The 18,413-nt window shown below is 39.8% G+C and overlaps 3 protein-coding genes across 13 annotated transcripts; all 3 read right to left on the bottom strand.

The window, feature by feature from the left end:
* Positions 1–448: 448 nt before the first annotated feature.
* LOC104587896 (tyrosine-protein phosphatase RLPH2-like) lies at positions 449–3,518 on the bottom strand. 9 transcript variants are annotated; one of them, XR_016077651.1, is made up of 5 exons: positions 2,069–3,518; positions 1,337–1,444; positions 1,179–1,243; positions 919–1,101; positions 449–809 (listed from the first exon to the last, which is right to left on the bottom strand). XR_016077651.1 is itself a non-coding variant. In XM_088890307.1 (4 exons), exons 2-4 carry the CDS (start codon positions 2,189–2,191, stop codon positions 618–620), a joined length of 498 nt encoding a protein of 165 aa, XP_088746433.1. In that variant the 5' UTR covers positions 2,192–2,277; positions 2,343–3,125; the 3' UTR covers positions 449–617. The 9 variants fall into 9 exon arrangements, 3 of the variants coding, with proteins under 3 accessions (XP_088746433.1, XP_019051630.1, XP_019051633.1); XR_016077650.1 differs by having other exon boundaries at positions 919–1,037; positions 2,069–3,510; XR_733679.3 differs by lacking the exon at positions 1,337–1,444 and having other exon boundaries at positions 919–1,037; positions 2,069–3,015.
* Positions 3,519–8,592: 5,074 nt separating this feature from the next.
* Positions 8,593–15,369, bottom strand: LOC104587886 (tyrosine-protein phosphatase RLPH2-like). 2 transcript variants are annotated; one of them, XM_010245648.3, is made up of 4 exons: positions 10,594–15,369; positions 9,633–9,700; positions 9,353–9,532; positions 8,593–9,238 (listed from the first exon to the last, which is right to left on the bottom strand). In XM_010245648.3, exons 1-4 carry the CDS (start codon positions 11,090–11,092, stop codon positions 9,074–9,076), a joined length of 912 nt encoding a protein of 303 aa, XP_010243950.1. In that variant the 5' UTR covers positions 11,093–15,369; the 3' UTR covers positions 8,593–9,073. The 2 variants fall into 2 exon arrangements, with proteins under 2 accessions (XP_010243950.1, XP_010243959.1); XM_010245657.3 differs by lacking the exon at positions 9,633–9,700 and having other exon boundaries at positions 9,353–9,468.
* An 899-nt stretch (positions 15,370–16,268) lies between these two features.
* On the bottom strand, positions 16,269–18,198 carry LOC104587912 (tyrosine-protein phosphatase RLPH2-like). Of its 2 annotated transcripts, none has more exons than XM_010245691.3 (4): positions 17,261–18,195; positions 17,115–17,182; positions 16,809–16,988; positions 16,269–16,628 (listed from the first exon to the last, which is right to left on the bottom strand). In XM_010245691.3, exons 1-4 carry the CDS (start codon positions 17,781–17,783, stop codon positions 16,464–16,466), a joined length of 936 nt encoding a protein of 311 aa, XP_010243993.1. In that variant the 5' UTR covers positions 17,784–18,195; the 3' UTR covers positions 16,269–16,463. The 2 variants fall into 2 exon arrangements, with proteins under 2 accessions (XP_010243993.1, XP_088745901.1); XM_088889775.1 differs by having other exon boundaries at positions 16,417–16,628; positions 16,779–16,988; positions 17,261–18,198.
* Positions 18,199–18,413: the final 215 nt, after the last annotated feature.

An 18,413-nucleotide genomic window follows, 5' to 3' on the forward strand; every position in this document is an offset into this window, starting at 1 on the left:
ATTGAGGCAAATTGGGCTTAGAAGAAAAACATGGGCCTGGGCCTAGGCCTAGGTACTTCTCATCGAACAAACCCAAGTAATTTAGAAGTAACGTGTTCAAACTTGTTTCGTGACGCCACTGAAGTTTAACCATTCACTTGGTTCTATTTCTATGTGATGCTTGCAGTAAGGTTATCCATGGCGATAACCCCCCACAATTGATCGAGAAAAGAACACTCGTAAACCAATCACTTTGCATCATTTGAACCAAGTCTTTGTTTACAATCACATTATATTTTCTTTATTAATTAGCAGCCATGGCTGCATGAAGTCCATTAATTATGGCCCCATTTGGCATGTCTTTTTGTGCAGGTTGTTGTCTTTTTAGAAGCTTGGCAGCCTATATTTTCGTTTTTTTCCGTTTGGTTGGAAAAAAATCTAGCTTCTGAATATCATAACCTCAAAAAAATGTGGGAAGTCCGTTTTGGATCACTTTGAAAAAACGCCTTAACCAAATGGTCTTTAAGGTGTTAAGATCTTAATACAAAAGATCACATTATCTTTTAACTGTCAAATCTATCAGAAGATCTAAAAAACACTTGCGAAACAGCCTCCATGAGAATGCGTCAAACGTACAATTAAGGCTGGCTTGTTATATCATCACCAATGTCCCGGACAACCATCATTGATGGGAACACGATGGCAGCCAATGGTTTGTTCTCTTGTCCACCACTTTCATCGATGATCAGCCTAAGGCCATTAAGCTCAAGCTTTCCATGGTGGCCGCTTACTACCACTATTGGTGTTGGACAATCAACTAATTCCTGCAACTTAAAACATGAAACCTCCAAGCATTAATTCATATCCCAAGCAAGAAGAGTCACCCCTTTCATCAAAACGTAGCCCAATCAAAGAAAAACCAACAAAGCTAGCTACAACCTGTGGGATATCTAGAACATTGCTCCTCCCAGTGAGAGCAACGATCTTAGGTTGGCTTGTGTCCCTGGTTCTCAAAAGCTTGATGAGCTGTTCTGGGACTCCTTTCGTTTTCTCCAAACCTGCATAAACAGCTATCAATTTGCAGTGTTTTCTTCCTTCTGAAGTCTCAATGCAGACATCATCCTGTAAAGTAAATAGCAATCAACAATCTCTACTCAGCTATATATATATATTCAAAAGACCCGCGGAGGGGGAGTAACCTCTTCATGGATTCAAACCAATTCAAGGAACTTCTTGTGTTCTTCGGGTACAGTTTTAACCAAGTCTGTAGAAATAGACGGAGTAATTGGTTAATTTCATTTGCACTGGTGTAAAATGCAGAGAATTCCAAATAGACTGAGTGCAAATTCTAATTTACTTTTGTTTGCGAGAAGTAAAATGATTGGGAGTAGGATAGGATGGTGGTGATCATTTCCAATCCTGTCCAACCGGTTCGAAAATTTTCAGGCTAGGGTCTCGGTTTTCTCTGCAGGCACAGTATGTAATATATTAATGTATCACATATGTGATATTTTATATTCATGTAAATTATAACATATATAATATGTCATATAGTATATTAAATATAACCATTTAGTGATATAGGCCCAAACCCTGGCCCTAGCCTGTCTCAAAAACCAAACTGAACTGAGAAAAAGCCAAATAAAAAATGTGGTTAATCATATAATTTTATGTATATCATATATCATATTTATTAATTATATATAATTATATATTTATAATATATTATAAATATAAAAAACTAAAAGATAAAGAATCGATAAAAAATCAAAACTAGTGATACCTACCCTGTGGGGGTACCCTTACTGCATTGGGCTGGGGCTATAGCCCTAATCATAGATGCTAAGCTTAGCTTGAACCCAACCCAGCCCATAATTACCCCTAGTGTGATAAAAATGATGTGATTCACACTTTATAAATGACAAGAAAAATAAGGTGGGAGGAAGGTGGTGAAAAATCTTTTTATCAAAATAAAGTGATAAATTTTGTATCAATTATTTTAGATGCAAAATTTATACAAAATAAAAGTGCAAATTACAATCACAAACAAATAGAGGCAAAACTGATCGAACCGGGTAGAGAGACACACCTGTAGAACCATGGGGAACCCCATAAGACTGGAATGTGGGTGCAGAGTCAAAGATGGAACCCTTGCAGTCTGGAAAATCAACGGAGCCACCCTAGAGTCTCTCTTGAATATGCATGTTTTCATACCCAGCTCCCTTATACCACCCTTCTGCTCGAACCCCTTCCACGTCTCGGCGAACGTTGATCTATCGGGCGGTGGAGGGAGCACCCCTATAAAAGTAGCGAAGGCGAGGTCATGATTCCCAGAGATAGAGACATGGGTTTGCTTCGGATACCTGGAAGGGAGTGAGATCAAGAAGTCGATCACACTTCGAGTATCGGGGCCTCGGTCGCAGTAGTCGCCCAAGAAGATGATCAGCGCGGTCTGGAATGAAGGTGGGCCGATTACGATTTCGAGATTGGACCCGAGCTTCTGGAGCCTCGAGATATGGCCATGGAGGTCGCCTATGCAGCAGACTATCCTCTCGTTCGTGGAGACTTGTGGTTCTGTTCTGTTGGTCTCTCTTCCTCTACCATTTTCAGAGGTTCGTGTGAAAGCTCCAAACTACGAACAAGAAGCTCAAACGCCAAACCGATCAATCTGATCGGTTGTTATTTGTTAATACCAGCAGTGTGATCAAAGTACTGATAAAGGAAGGTGGGAAAAACCAAAAGTGGAGGCTCCGCCTATCTGGAAGAGCCACTTGGAGGAGTTTCATTGGTGTCTCCACAAAAAGTTGTTCAGATTTCAGAATGAAAAAGAAATGGAAAGGCATGATTGGAATAGTGAGGGGTTTTGACTTTTGACCGATTAAAGCCACCCCCCTTTTCGGCCTTTCCCAATGAATTTGATCAATAACCACCAGTTTGATTGGTTCGATGGAAAAAGAAAATAACAGAAAATTGAGGGGGAAAAGTTATTAAAGAATTACGTGAAATTCCTCCACAACTTTTCTGTTTCTATTATATCCTGGCAAACCAAACACTGCATTAAGGGGGAAAAAATAACCGAGCAATAAAACTTGCACCTTCCGCAAGGGAGATTGATAACTAGGGGGCATTTGGTGTTTTACAATAATAATGTTTTTTTATTTGCTTTTGAAATTGCAACAATAGCATAAAAAACAAAAGTATGTTTTTTAATTAAGCTTTTTGTTTTGAAAAGGTTTGGAAATTTTTGTGTATCCAATCCATCCTGATCCTAATACAGCCCGTTTATCAAAATCGGATTTGGGATGAGTTTGAATTTTGACCTTATAATACTCAATACCACCGAACTTGATTATAATAATTGTCTTATGTCATCATTCTTTGTAATGTCAAATATTATAATTATATATGTTAATTCTTTTTTGAATGTTGTTGATTGATAATGAATATATTGAAACTTTACTATATATGTTGGGTGCTGATTGACAAGGAGTGAGGAATGAGCAAAATTTTTTGGGAGAATGACTGTTCAGCCCACTATCAGAATTCTTAATCCCACCGTACAGTTGAGATAGGTGCTAGCTTGGAATTGATGCCAATACATTGGTGGGTATTAGTGTTTAGGGTGGGGTGTTTGACATTTTGAATTGTTGTAGGTTTGTAGTAGGGTGTAGTGTACTTTCCTGAATTTTTTTTTTGGTTTTTAATGATTTGTTGGTACTACTTGATAGTTGACACTACCAATTTAAACCCATCAAATTAAACAATACTTGGGTGGAACGGGTTGTTATAGGTTTAACATGATTAAATGATAAATGGGTAAGATGTGTCATGGCGAATTTGGGAAATTGGGAGAACAAAAATTAAATGGGAAGAACAATTTTCATGAGTAACCTACCCATTACCTACATGTTTTTTAGACCATCAAAATGATGGTTTTTAAAACAAAAATAAATTTTGTAGTATAAAAACTATATAATTTATGGAACATGATATTAAATAATCAAATAAAAACATTTTCTTTAAACTAAAAAAATTCAAGAAAAATTCTCAAAAAAAGATCAAGAGAATATTTATGGTTGTAGTTTTGAAAAAATAATAGACAACTAAGGTGGTGCTTGATAAATCGAAAATCGAAAATCTAAAAATTTAAAAAGATATTAAAAATGTCTGAAATCTGAAAAGAGACAAATGCTTTTCGACTTTTTAGAGGCTGAATAGAGAACGTTGTTTATGTTGGATCAAACCTTCAACATCTGAAATTTCCTAATTTTACTATTTTACCCATAAAACAAACTATTTGGTAATTTTGAGTTCAATTTGTACTATTTCATAAAAAATAATTTATTAAATTCAAAATAATATAAAAAATATAAATAAATTATAAAAAATAATTTATTAAAATAAGAATAAAATTGAAAATACATATAAATTTATAAATTAAAGATAAATTATTAAAAGTTAAAATAATAATGAAAATAGTAATAAAGTCCATGAAGCAATAAAAAACTATTTAATAATTAGAAAATTAATATCTTAAAACTATTAAAATATTTAATAATTAATAAAAATTAAAATAATTCATATAATAAAAATTATAAAAAAATAAAAAATAATTTACTAAATAAGCATAAAATTGGAAAGTATGTATAGGAAGACAGGGGAGAGGGTGTTAACCGCCGTTGTTGAGAGTTGCAGCGGTAGTGGTGGGAAGACAGGGGAGAGAGACCATAAGTGGCTTATCACGGAAGAAGTGCAAATCAATTTCCCTCTTTCCTTTGTGCGGGATATGAACTCGATCGCAAAGGTTGAAGTCAAAGTTGTCATTGAAGGGATATTGCCGTAACCAGTCTGTGGTGCTTTCGCCATCACATTGTCGGGGGCATCATTGACATTCATAAACTTCCCAACCGAGACGGATCTGTGGATTTGTGAAGAAGAGGATGTAGAGAACATCGGGGAAGAAGAAGAAGAAGAAGAAGAAGAAGAAGAAGAAGAAGAAGAAGAAGAAGAAGAAGGGTAGAGAGAAAAGGGCGGAGGGAGAAGCTTGTGCCGTTGATTTGCCGTGGTATGCGCTAGGGACAGGACCAGAACTTGGCCCAAAAGTTAAGAAAGCCCAAACTTTTAGGTACAAACCAACTTGAGGATCAAGAATCCAAATCCAGCCATGTAAAATTGCAGTCTAAATTGGTTTGGGCTTGAGTTGGGCTGCGGAAATTGCACCCCTAATGGGTATCAGTGGAACCACAACTTGTCTACGTGCAACGATCACATCTGTGTGTATGTATGCTTGTATATCTGATGGAGATATCATGTTAAATAACGATACAAATGATGCTTCATGCTAATTCTTATAGGCTTATTAGGTTTTTCTATAGGTTTATTGAGAATCGAATTAAAAACTAAAAAGGGTCTTAGCACAGATACCTAGATGTTTAATCAAGTCGATATCATAGAATGTAATTGGATCAAATTTGATACAATCTACTCACAACCCTTCCTCCAATGCCCCCTTGTCACGGGGGTAATCGTTGGGGCCCCGTGCGGCACTCGAAATGGGCGAGTAAGCCTACGAAACAAAGCAAACACACACACAAAGGCAACACGAAGGCACACGAATTAGCAAAAGGCTACTTGTATTGCATTAATCAGTGGTAAGCACAAGCACACTGTACAGTGTCGAGGGGATCTCGTGCTTAACCTTTACACGCTTATGAGCTCACTCGACTACCTACCTCCCCTCAAAGAGTACGTTAAGCTTTTGGGGGAGTGACAATAGGAAACATCAAAATGATGGAAAAGCATACTAAGTAATTACAATAACGCCATTGGCGGTCCCCCTTACAAAATACAAGTAAAGCCCACCCATGACACACATGTTGACACCATGAAGGCACACGGATGGCACTCGGATGGCTCACTGAAGGTGCTTGATGGTGCGGCAAAGGAGTCACTTGTGACATTCTCCCCCACTCAATTCGATCTACGTCCTCGGAGATCGGCTTCGGCTGGTCCCTTAGAGTCACTGTTGCGGAAGGAGGGTTCTTCTGCTGCTCCCCGAACCGGCTGTCGTCCAAGGCCGAGGTGTATATTTTGGTGGCATGGTTGGGTTGGCTCATTCTGTAAGGGTTTCCTATGGCTATGTCCTTTCCTGGCAGCCTCAAGGTATGTTAGTGGCTGGTTCTGTTTGGCTAAGGGGTAGGTTTGGGCCAGGTAAGGATCAAAATGGTGTTTTGGATTATTAAGGTGTGGATTCCCATGCATTTTTCCCCAAGGGTATCTCACCAGGCTACTACGGGAACTAGCCTTTGGGATGATGTGAATGTGGTCCCTGAATGGCTTGGGTGGCACTCGCTCTCCCCGGTGGTTGTGGTCGTAGATGAGGGCAAGGTTTGACACGGCCTTGGGTCTTCTTCTGTTGGGCCCACCAGTTGCGGGCACTTGCGGCTTCTGCTGCGAAGTTGACTTCTGCTGATGTGGTTGGCGCTGAAGTTGATGCTGCTGCTGGTGTTGACTTGGGCGCTGGCATCGGTGTTGGCGCTGAAACTGGAACTGTCTTGGGGGTGACTTCTTCCTGGTGACGACTTCCCAACCCGTTCCAGTGTCGATGAAAGGTACTTGACAGGGGTTCTTCCTTGCTGACGCAGAGCTGTCTTCATGGTTGATAGTTTCTTGGTACAACTGCAAGGCTGAAAGTTGCTTCCCAAGTATCTGCACGGCTGATGAGACAGGAACCATGCAAGGAGAGTGTTCGTCCAGAATAAGCAAACTGTTGATGTGTGGCATAAGTGCTGCTTCCGCCTGCTTGAGGAACTCCACTCCAAGAACCACCTGAAAATCATCCAAGGGAACCACAGATAGATTGATGGGTCCTTTCCATGGTCCAACTCGGAGTTCTACTCCACGGGCCGTGCCCTCTACTGCCTTGGCCCCGGAGTTGACAGCCTTGACCCACCCAGTTTGTTTGGTGGTGGTCAAGCCGAGTCGCTTTGCCTCCGCAAGCGAAATGAAGTTATGGGTGGCCCCAGTGTCCACCAAGGCTTTGGTCGGCCTCCCGCCGAGGGTGATGTCTACATAACTCAGCCCCTTGTGGGCTTTGGTGGGCCGCTTTGATGTGGCCTCTTTCTTGACCATGGCATTGATGAGTTGGAGGGCGCCTACTCTGGGCGCCGCTGTGGGTTTCTCCTCATCACTCTCTTCACTATCGCTGAGTTTGGCGATGAGGGCAGTTATTTTCTTTCGGGTTGGACAGTCATTCGTCCAATGCTTCCCGTTGCAAAGGTAGCATGGCGCAGGAGGAGGTCTTCTAGTTGATTGGTGGCCCTGGTAGCTTGGGCCTCCTTGTGGCTTCTTCCCTTGTTGGTAAGTGTAGGGCTTGTTCACGGGCACTGGCTTCTCCTTTGTAGGGGTTGATTGTGGATCTCCCCCACTCAAACTCATGGTACCTGGGCTGGATGGTCTTTGCACATCTTCTTTAGGTGTTCTCAGATCAACAAGCTGTTCAGCTATGGCCATGGCGGTGGCGAGGTCCTCAACCCCGCGTCGCTGGAGTTCGAGCTCAGCCCATGGCTTGAGACCATCCATAAAATTGAACAGAAGATCCTTGTCGGACATGTCCGTGATCTCCAGCGTCAAGGCCGAAAACTCCTTGACGTAGTCATGTAGTGATTCTTGATGTCTGAGATTCTTCATTCTTCGGCGCGCCAGGTACTCTACGTTTTCTGGGTAGAACTGCCGCTTGATCTCACGCTTGAATCCAACCCACGTGTCGATGGTACGGGTTCCACGTTCAATGTCTTGGCAACACCTACGCCACCATAACATTGCTATGTCAGTCAAATACATAGCAGCTGTACGTACCTGAGTTTGGTTGTCAATGATGCCAGTGGCAGAGAAATATTGCTCCAGTTGCCACAAGAAGTTGTCAAGCTCCCTAGCATCCCGGGCACCCGAGTAAGGCATTGGCTCTCGGATCTTGATGTTCATGGAAGCTAGGGTGGAGGGAGTGCTTGGTGTGTTGGCCACTGCCCTCTTTAGGAGAGTCATCTCATCTCTCATCTCATCCAATTGCGCTTGGAATTTGTCTAGCAAGCCCTGTAGGCTGCTTTGGGAAGGCCCAGCTCCCGAATTCTGTATGGTGGTGTGCATGTCTCTGAAGGCGCCATTGAAACGTCCTTCTAGTTCCACCACTGCATTCTCAACCGTCTCTAGGTTGAGGTGGAGTTCATCAACCCGGTCTCGAGTTTCTCCCACTGTCACCTCGCAACGTAGGAGGCGCATGTCCACGGTAGCTAGTTGGTCGACTGATTTGTCGTGCTTGCTAGCTTTGGTTGTACGCCCCTTTGGGGCTTGTGTCTTGGTAGGTTCGTCAAGTGGAGCTTCGTCGGTGTCGTGGGCTTGAGTCCGCCCATGTGGTGTGTCATCGGAAACGCCCCGATTGCTCTTCATTGCGTTGATGTAGGGATGAAGACAGTCCAGAGTATTTGTAGGAGCACCTGTTCTGATACCAACTGTCACGGGGGTAATCGTTGGGGCCCCGTGCGGCACTCGAAATGGGCGAGTAAGCCTACGAAACAAAGCAAACACACACACAAAGGCAACACGAAGGCACACGAATTAGCAAAAGGCTACTTGTATTGCATTAATCAGTGGTAAGCACAAGCACACAGTACAGTGTCGAGGGGATCTCGTGCTTAACCTTTACACGCTTATGAGCTCACTCGACTACCTACCTCCCCTCAAAGAGTACGTTAAGCTTTTGGGGGAGTGACAATAGGAAACATCAAAATGATGGAAAAGCATACTAAGTAATTACAATAACGCCATTGGCGGTCCCCCTTACAAAATACAAGTAAAGCCCACCCATGACACACATGTTGACACCATGAAGGCACACGGATGGCACTCGGATGGCTCACTGAAGGTGCTTGATGGTGCGGCAAAGGAGTCACTTGTGACACCCTTGCACAACTCATATATCTTTAATTGAGAGTGCTAATAAGTTGTATTATTCTAATCACTTTCCAACCTATTAGCATTCACATCTGTTGGTGACGTGGGCTTAGCACTTTAGCCCCCATAAGGGCCAGGTGTTATGTCACCAAATGTCTCGGACGACCATCATTGATGGGAGCACGACGGCCGCCAATGGTTTTCTCTCTTTTCCACCACTTTCATCGATGATCAGCCTAAGCCCATTAAGCTCAAGCTTTCCATGGTGACCGCTTACCAACATTGTTGGTGTTGGACAATCAACTAGTTCCTGCAAATTAAACATGAAACCTCCAAGCATTAATTCATATCCCAAGCAAGAAGAGTCACCCCTTTCATCAAAATGTAGCCCAATCAAAGAAAAACCAACAAAGCTAGCTACAACCTGTGGGATATCTAGAACATTGCTCCTCCCAGTGAGAGCAACGATCATAGGTTGGCTTGTGTCCCTGGCTCTCAAAAGCTTGAGCTGTTCTTGGACTCCTTTCGTTTTCTCCAAACCTGCATGAACAGCTATCAATTTGTAGTGTTTCCTTCCTTCTGAAGTCTCAATGCAGACATCATCCTGTAAAGTATAGCAATCAATCGACAATCTCTACTCAGCTCTCCTGAGATGAATGATATATATATTATCAAAAGACCCGGGGAGGGGGGGATCGAGTAACCTCTTCATGGACCCAAACCAAGTCAGCCAGGAACTTCTTGTGTTCTTCGGGTACAGCTTTAACCAAGTCTGCAGAAATACAAGTGAATCCAAATGGACTATGTGCAAATTCTGATTTACTTTTGCTTTAGAAATTAGAATTGGCTTTTCTTATTAGTTTGTTTATGACAAGTAAAATGATCGGGAGTAGGGTAGGATGAGGGTGATCATTTCCAATCCAATCCAGCCAGTTCCAAAATTTTCAGGCTTGTGTCTCAGTTTTCTTTTCACTGTTCAGGTCCAATCTCTAAATATATTTATATATCACATATATTTATTTAAATTATAACATATATAATATGCCATATAAAGTAAACTATGTATTAAATATAACGAATTTAGTGATATAGGTCCAATACCTGGCATTAGACCCGAGCCTAACTTATATTTCGGGGTTGGGATCTGGAGTGGGTTGCCTTGTAGGGGTGCGTAAAAAAAATCTAAAAACTGAACTGAACTTGGAAAATCAAATTGAAAATGCAATTAATTGAACCAACTGATATAAATATAAATATATATATATATATATATATATATATTTATGTATATTAAATATATATATATATATATTTATAATATATATTATAAATATTAAAAACTGAAAATCAAAGAATTGAATCAATCAACCGGTTAATATATATATATTAACCAGTGGTATCAATTGGGGAAATTGCAAAAACTAGTGATACCTACACCGTGGATATCCCATAGGTGCTAAGCTTAGCTTGCGCCCGGCCCGGCCCATAATCACCCCTAGAATGGTAAAAATGATGTGATCCACAAAGAATCAAGGTAGAGGAAGGTGGTGCAATTTTTTTTTATCAAAAGAAAGTGGCAACTGAACCGGGTGCAAAATTTGTATCCGGTCCATATTGGCAACTGTAAACTGGACAGAGCCTAGAGAGTAGAGAGTAGAGACACACCTGTAGAACCATAGGGAATCCCATAAGACTGGAATGTAGATGCAGCGTTAGAGTCAACGGGGCCACCCCAGAGTCTCCCTTGAAGATGCATGTTTTCATACCCTGCTCCCTTATACCACCCTACTTTCTCACCGTACTGCTCGGACCCCTTCCACGTCTCGGCGAACGTCGATCCGTCGGGCGGTGGAGGGAGCACCCCTATAAACGCAGCGAAGCCGAGATCATGATTCCCAGAGAGAAAGACATGGGTCTGCTTCGGATACCTGGAAGGGAGTGAAATCAAGAAGTCGATCACACTTCGAGTATCGGGGCCTTTGTCGCAGTAGTCGCCCAAGAAGATGATCAGCGCGGTCTGGAATGAAGGTGGGCTGATTACGGTTTCGAGATTGGACCAGAGCTTCTGGAGCTTCGAGATGTGGCCATGGAGGTCGCCTATGCAGCAGACTATCCTCTCGTTCGTGGAGATTTCTGGTTCTGTCGGTCTCCCTTGCTCTCCCATTTTCAGAGGTTCGTGTGAAAACCCGAAACTACGAACAGGAAGCTCAAACCGATCAATCTGATCGGTTGTTAATACCAGCAGTGGTCGAAGTAACGTTTACTAATAAACTCTAAAAGACTCTAAAATCGTTTTCAACTGAGAAGGAAACAAGAAGGAAAGTGGAAAAAACGAGAAGTGGAGCCTCCGCCTATATGGAAGAGCCGATTGGAGGAGTTAATTGGTGATGTACACCTATCCCCACTTATTTTTGAATCTTTTCACCAATGAGAGACAAGAAGGATTATTATATGGACGTCTAGTCAGAAGACAAAAAAATCGTTCAGAATGAAAAAGAAAAAATGGAAAAAACTATGGTATAGGAAAGGCATGATAAGAAAAATAGGAAGGGTTTTGACCGATTAAAGCCACCCACCCCTGCATGGTGACAATAGCTGGTTGGTAAGGTTTACTGCGGTTCGTAGTAAACCCATACCATAACCACTGATTAGTTTGATGACCATAAATGATTACGTGATTCTTCTACAACATTTTCTCTTTATATTATCACCTGTCAAACCAAACATAAAACTAATGGTTTGTAGTTGGAATTAGAATTGAAATCCTTCTGAATTGGAATGGTTTATTCTCATAATCTGTTTGGTTCAGACAAAAATCATAATAAAAATTGAAATTAGTTGGAATGAGATTTTAATCCCAAGGGAGGGAGAGAGAATGGCCATTATGGAGAAATGCCATTCCACCATGAATGAAAACTAAGGGGATGTTTGGCTTTTTACAACAAGAATATTTTTCATTTTCATTTGATTTTGAAATTGCAATAGTAGTATAAAAAATGTTTTTGAACTAAGCTTTGTTTTGAAAACCTAAACCCTATAAGGTTTAGGAATTCTTTTGGTATCCAATCCATCTTGACCCTAATACAATCTGTCTATCAGAACCCCATAGGATTTGAAAAAAAGAACATAGACAACTAAAAACATGGGTTTTGTGTTTTTGTTTTAAGAACAGATTTGTTTTCAAACCAGCTGATTTTGTTTTGTTTTTAGAACTTGCAACCAACAATTCTTATTGGACAAGAGTCCCTAAATAAAATACAAATCTATACTCATTGATCCTCACCAACTAAACTATCTCTGCATGCATATTATTAGTCATATGAATGAATCAAATTCTAAAATGCGTCCTTTAGACATAAATTAGGAAAATGGCATCAAGCAGATGTCTGAAGTTAGAATAGATTGGTTCAATCTGAGCTGATCGATTCCAAAGCTCTTCCAATGCCATACCTTCCCGAATCATATATTTAACCTTATCGAAAGGAGTGCTTGTTTAATTCAAATATTGCCAAATAAAGATTGTATGAAGCTAAAGTTCAATTACAATACATTCACTAATATTGTCACAGCATGTTAAATCTAGATTTCAAGCAATCACTTTAAATTAAGGCCCTGTTCGCTTTTTGGTAAGTTACTTATCCGGGTAAATGAAATTACCTGGGTAAGTTTTTCATGGAAAACACTTATCTAAGTAAGTGTATTTACCCATGTTCTATTATTTTCTAAGTAAAAAAACAAATGACCATTTTAACCATAAAAATCCATTATTAAACGGGACATTTTTGTCTCATTCAAGTGTTAGGAACTCCCCCCCCCCCTCTCAAAATCCAAAAAAAAGAACACCCCCTAAGTTTACTTTTTATTAATTAATATTTCACGATCTACACTTTCACAACAAGGTATATTTACCGTCACATTCATCTAAATTAATCTTTTGATGCACAGTGCAGCGGATGCGCCAAAAATTTTGCATACAATTAGTATTTGGTTTAGGTTAAATTAAGCAACCAAACAAGAGGTGGTTTTCCTTTTCTTCTTTTATTTTTCGACCCACAATGTCTATCTATTTTCTACATTCAGGGTTGCTGAGCTCCAACTCTTTACTTGGATTGGAGAAATAGGTTTGTCTAAATCATCAGGGTTTGGAGAGTCAGAATTATTGATTTCTCTGAGAAAATGTATTGGGTAAAACAAGGAATGGCAAGACAGAATTCATGTGACCGATCTCATATGATTGGGATAAGAATTAAATGATGACGATGTCAGAAATCAATTCAAGGCTCAGCTCAAGTCTATCAACCAAGGCTTCGGGTATCATCCAAAATCATGGAAACAGAACTATAACTCGATTCGGCTTTCAGGAGTCAATCTCTCCAAATGGGATTATATGGACATTTATACAGCTTAAGGGGAGAAAGCGGATTGGAAATACAGCTCCTTCGGTTGGGTTCTACTGCTAGTGACTTGTTGTCACGCTGGCCTGTTCCATTGGAAATTCACCTTCTGTTCTGGCTTCTTTTCGATGAATATTATTTTCTTCAGCAAAAAGGGTTCAGGTTCTGTAGCTTCATCCTGCTTATCAGGTATTTTCCCATCAAATAAAAAAGATTAATTTTTATTTTTTTGGTTTATCAATCAGTTTTTTTAATTTTATATAATATATACATATTTTTTTTCACTTTGTCTGTTTGAGGTGCAACAAGCTGAACCATATGCGAATTTTGCATCCAGTTAAGTTTTACATCCGTTTGTTTGTAACAAATTAAATTGGAATGCTAGGAACCAAAAGAACTTGATTTGTCCTATTGGTTTTTCACTTTAACTATTTTATTTGGCCTATAATTATTAAGGTGCTCTTCTCATATATTTTGAACTATAAAAAATAAAATATTTCTTTTTATATTAAATTATTAAATAATTATTAATTTCTGAGGATTGCACCTTTTCCCTCAAGCTAGACTTAATGCCTTGAGGCTTGAGCCATATGCCTCATTTTGATAAGTTTTGAGGCTTACTTAGAAGGAAAATCTGTCCGTTTCACCTAAAGGCTTAACCCTTTTAAACAACAACACTCACCAGAAGTGCAAATTTTGCATCCCAACCTCCTAGCTCCTACCTTATTTCTCTCTCATATAAAGTGGAGACCACATCATCGTGCTTCTTACCTCACTCCCAAACAAACAACCTTCCTCCTACTTCCATTCTCTTTCGTACAAGGTGGGGATCACATCATTTATTTCCTATTTTACTTCTTACAAACAAATAAGACAAAATAATAGCAAAATAATCCAGAATTTAGACTTCCATGTATTTACACCAGTGCACTGCAAACAGACAGAGCCTTAAGAACATCAAGTTGATTCCTGTGCTGAGTTCAATTGACATTTAAAACAAGTTCTCTCGCATATTCCTCTTCTAATTCAAATTTTCTCCACATGAAAGATATTTGAATTCAAGATCAAATATAAGTCTTGTAACTCCAACTTGCACAGATTTATGTATAGGAAGACCTTTCCAATAACCTTAAAATCTTGCTCTCTGTCCAATCTCCAGTTTGAAAAAAAAAAAAAAAGAAAAGAAAAACCTGCTGGAAAAAAATAGAAGGATCCTGATCCCATGACTATTAAGCAGTAGGGTAAGCAGGTATACAAGGACAGCATTCCTCAGATCTTTTAGGCTGTATTTGGTTTAAAAGAAAAGGAAGGGAAATTAAGTCAACTGGAAGAGGTTTCCCTTCCTTTCTTTCAAACCAAACACAGCCTTAAGGTAAACAAAAGCAGAGTATATTCACTTAACACCTTCTCATTGCTGGATACAATCACATATGCTTATTTTCCTCATTAATACTGCAAAGGTGTGGTGTTCAGGAGTTACTTTTGTTTTTCATTTAGCCATTCTTCATTAGGTAATATAACCAAATCAATGGGCTAGCAAAGCTTAACACACAAAGCCACTTTAGTTAATCAAATGCAATTACTTCAACTGACATCATCTTAAAGAGATGTGACCCAACTCAAGGTGCTAGTAGCCTTGTTAAACTCCCATCTTATGCTTTAGGGTGGAAGAGAATTCCTGCAAGTAGGCACTCTATTTTGCATTTCCTGCAACTAGGGAACTGACCAAGGATTTAGTTTTTTTTATTATGTAAAATTCTATTGCCTAGGCAGGTGTTTGGGTGGCTAGCCACTCCACTCTTGCCTAGAATTGCCTTTATGCCTTAACAATTATGGCCACTTGATGATGACTTCAGCATCACCTGAATCTAATCATCACTAAAAATGTGGATGTTAAGAATACACATCTGATATTTAAGCAACTAAATTGCAAAAAGAAAAAAAAAAGATCCCTCATTACTTATAATTTTATAAGAAGTTCTTATGGAATAATAAGTCAATGCAAAGACACTTCATTTCAAATGAATAACATATTCAATGAACAACAAAACTTCTCTTTCAAATTGATTATAATGCCTTAGCTATTGATATTACAAGTGTCCCATTATCTTTCAGATAAAGGTCAACAAGATCTTCTATCGCCTACAGTTCAAGATATAATCATCATTTTCATGGAGATAAACATTTGAGACAAACCATCATCCAGGAAAAGAGAACTTCATAGCCACTCCAAGTTGAATTTTTTACTGGACTTGGATGGTCAAGAAGAGCAACATACATATCCCTGTAGGTTCTTCCGTCTAGCAGTAAATTCCATTCAGCAAAAATTCAAGGTATGTAAGATCCAAGAAATAATAACTTTCCATAGTTCCCACAATTTACATGATAAGGTTATCCAACATTTCACAAAAGTGTCTTTCATGTAGAGAAAGGCTCTCAGCCTGTAATGGTAAAGAACAATCAACTGCAAATAATGTCTGAACAGATGAGAAGGAAAGAGGAACTTGATTCTAAAAGATCACAAAGAATGAGAGGAATAAGAAATTCATACTAGAAAACAAATTGATGGTAAACACTTGGGTAAATCTTACAGTAGTATGGTTATTGAATTACCAGGGAATCAGGACATCTTTCATACGAAGAGAGTTTTAACTTTTTTCATAAGTTGAATCCTGTTTGTATTGAAGTATTGAATAAAACTAATAAAAGAGGGTGAGGAACCTTCTCATAAACATTTGCAACCACTTCAAGTGGGGTATAAGCAATGTCTAACATTCCCATATATATGTAAATGATTCCCTGGATATTTCATCTAAGGCATTATGATAAATATGCAATGAATTCAAAGTTGTGAAAAGTAGTTAAAGTGCATCTTTTTATAAAGATAAGGAAACAGAATAATATTTAGACATCAACAAACGGCAAAATTTGAATGTCAAAGCAACCTAGCAAAAAGTACAAGCCTGTATATATTATTATAATTCTTCAAAGAAAAAAGTATTGAAGATTTCTTAACAAAAAGGTTTGATCTACACCCCATCTTCATAACCAGAAAAGAGAATATGCTCCATACCTTAGCCGGACACCTTACTGAAAGTAAAGAGAATATAAGATAAATGGTCATAACAGTGAGACATGGAACTAGAATTGATCTGTATCACGGACAATTTTTCCAGATGGAAGTACAACAGCAGCCACTGGTTTATTCTCATATCCACCACCTTCATCAATTATCAGCCTAAGACCATCTATGTGAAGTTTCCCATGGTGGCCACTCACCACTATTGTTGGACCCTCATTTAGTTCCTGCAGAGTATCAACAACCAAGAATTCCAAATTTAATCATAATCAACACAATTAAGCCATGTTTTCAAAATTTCAACCATGTGAAGAAGCAAACAAGCCATCAACTGATCAAAACAACCTAGCAAATTGTACACAGATGAACCCACTTGCCTAAATCTACAACAAAAACTGTTATACAACCTGTGGGATGTCCCAGACGTTCTTCCTTCCACTGAGGCACTCCACCTTTGAAATCCGCGTGTCCTTGGCTTTCAAAAACTTAAGTTGTTCCTCCACTCCTTTCCCTCTCTCCAAACCAGCGTGAACAGCTATCAACTTACAACACTTTCTCCCCTCGGGAAGTTCTATCCAGACACTATCCTGTATACATCCCTCACCATTATATAATTAGCTCCAGCATCTTATTCCATAAATCCCATCAAATTACAATCAGCCTCCTTGCAAAATTCCCAGAGAAATTATTAAAAGAAAAGAGAGAGGCCTAACCTCTTCATGGACCCAGACCAAATCAGCAAGGAACTTCTTGTGGTCATCAGGAACTGCTTTAACCAAATCTATAGGGCAATAAACATTCTAATTCAGAATTATTGCAAATAGCCAAACTAACCATTAATTGTTCCGAAGGGACAAACCTGCAGAACCGTGAGGAACTCCATATGATTCGAAGGTGGGTCCAGCATCGTAGATGGAACCCTTGTACTCCATCCCCTTGGCATGATTGGATCTGTCCTTAATCGAGCCAGCCCATCTTCTACCTTGGAGATGCATACTTTCATAGCCGGGCCCCTTATACCACCCTTCCCTCTCCTCGTTCTGATCGAATTCCTTCCACGTGCCGGAGAACGGAGACCCATCAGGTGGCGGAGGGAGAAGCCCAACGAAAGCTGCAAAGGCGAGGTCATGGTTTCCACAAAGGAAGACATGGGTCTGGTTAGGGTACCTGGAAGGGAGCGAGATCAAGAAATCGATGACCTTTCGGGTGTCAGGGCCTCGGTCGCAGTAATCCCCCAGGAAAATGATCAGGGCAGACTGAAAGGCAAGTGGGTCGATTAGGGTTTCGAGATTGGACCAGAGGTTCTGGAGCTTGGATAAGAAGCCATGGACGTCACCTATGCAGCAGACGACCCTCTTTGGTGTGACTGCTTGGTCTCCCATTTTATAGGCTCCGATCAAACTGGTTGCATCAACTACCTTGAAAAAAAAAACGGATTAAACTGATTGTATCAACTCTTATCTTTTGCCGTGATGTAATCAGTATAGCAGGTTTCAGTTCGACACCGACAAGAGAACTGCCAACCGTCGTTCCTATATAGCGTTCGGGGGGGCAGTTGGGACTCCGGATCGTATTGCCCTGTATCTTGTCTCACCTCTCACGATTCTGATCCGATACCATAGTTCCGAGTTCCGACTTCCCGTCTAGGAGTGGTAACGGGGCGGGTTCGGGGCAGTGACCTTAGTTACTGACTTACTGGTCCTCGTCCCCGACCCCGATGCCCAGGGATAAAAATGACCTGCCATCCCCGATCCGGCGATCCCCCATGGGGCGTCGGGGACTCGAGTCCCTAAAAAATTAAAATTAATTTAATATATATATATTTATTTAAAATAAGAAAAAGTTTATAAATATAAAAATATTTTGTTATATATAAAATAAATAATATAAATTATATTATATATATATATATATATTTAATTATATAATTGGGGTTGAGGTCTGGCAGGGAATTCACTCCCATCCTTAGTCCCTGTTCCCAGTTGGATATTATTATCAATTAAAAAGTACGG

Source organism: Nelumbo nucifera, chromosome 6, assembly GCF_055504915.1.
Source record: "Nelumbo nucifera cultivar China Antique chromosome 6, China Antique-T2T, whole genome shotgun sequence".
Classification (NCBI taxonomy): domain Eukaryota; kingdom Viridiplantae; phylum Streptophyta; class Magnoliopsida; order Proteales; family Nelumbonaceae; genus Nelumbo; species Nelumbo nucifera.

What these genes read in the sequence shown, in the direction of transcription:
- LOC104587912 (XM_010245691.3), bottom strand. Translation starts at nt 17,783, where the DNA reads ATGGGAGACCAAGCAGTCACACCAAAGAGGGTCGTCTGCTGCATAGGT. An exon ending in AGTTCCTCACGGTTCTGCAG is followed by an intron (nt 17,183 to 17,260) that starts GTTTGTCCCTTC and finishes ATTGCCCTATAG; the next exon opens with ATTTGGTTAAAGCAGTTCCT. An exon ending in ACGTCTGGGACATCCCACAG is followed by an intron (nt 16,629 to 16,808) that starts GTTGTATAACAG and finishes GATACTCTGCAG; the next exon opens with GAACTAAATGAGGGTCCAAC.
- LOC104587896 (XM_088890307.1), bottom strand. Translation starts at nt 2,191, where the DNA reads ATGAAAACATGCATATTCAAGAGAGACTCTAGGGTGGCTCCGTTGATT. An exon ending in GGTTCCCCATGGTTCTACAG is followed by an intron (nt 1,102 to 2,068) that starts GTGTGTCTCTCT and finishes TTTACTTTACAG; the next exon opens with GATGATGTCTGCATTGAGAC. An exon ending in ATGTTCTAGATATCCCACAG is followed by an intron (nt 810 to 918) that starts GTTGTAGCTAGC and finishes TCATGTTTTAAG; the next exon opens with TTGCAGGAATTAGTTGATTG.
- LOC104587886 (XM_010245648.3), bottom strand. Translation starts at nt 11,092, where the DNA reads ATGGGAGAGCAAGGGAGACCGACAGAACCAGAAATCTCCACGAACGAG. An exon ending in GATTCCCTATGGTTCTACAG is followed by an intron (nt 9,701 to 10,593) that starts GTGTGTCTCTAC and finishes GTATTTCTGCAG; the next exon opens with ACTTGGTTAAAGCTGTACCC. An exon ending in TGGTTTGGGTCCATGAAGAG is followed by an intron (nt 9,533 to 9,632) that starts GTTACTCGATCC and finishes TATACTTTACAG; the next exon opens with GATGATGTCTGCATTGAGAC.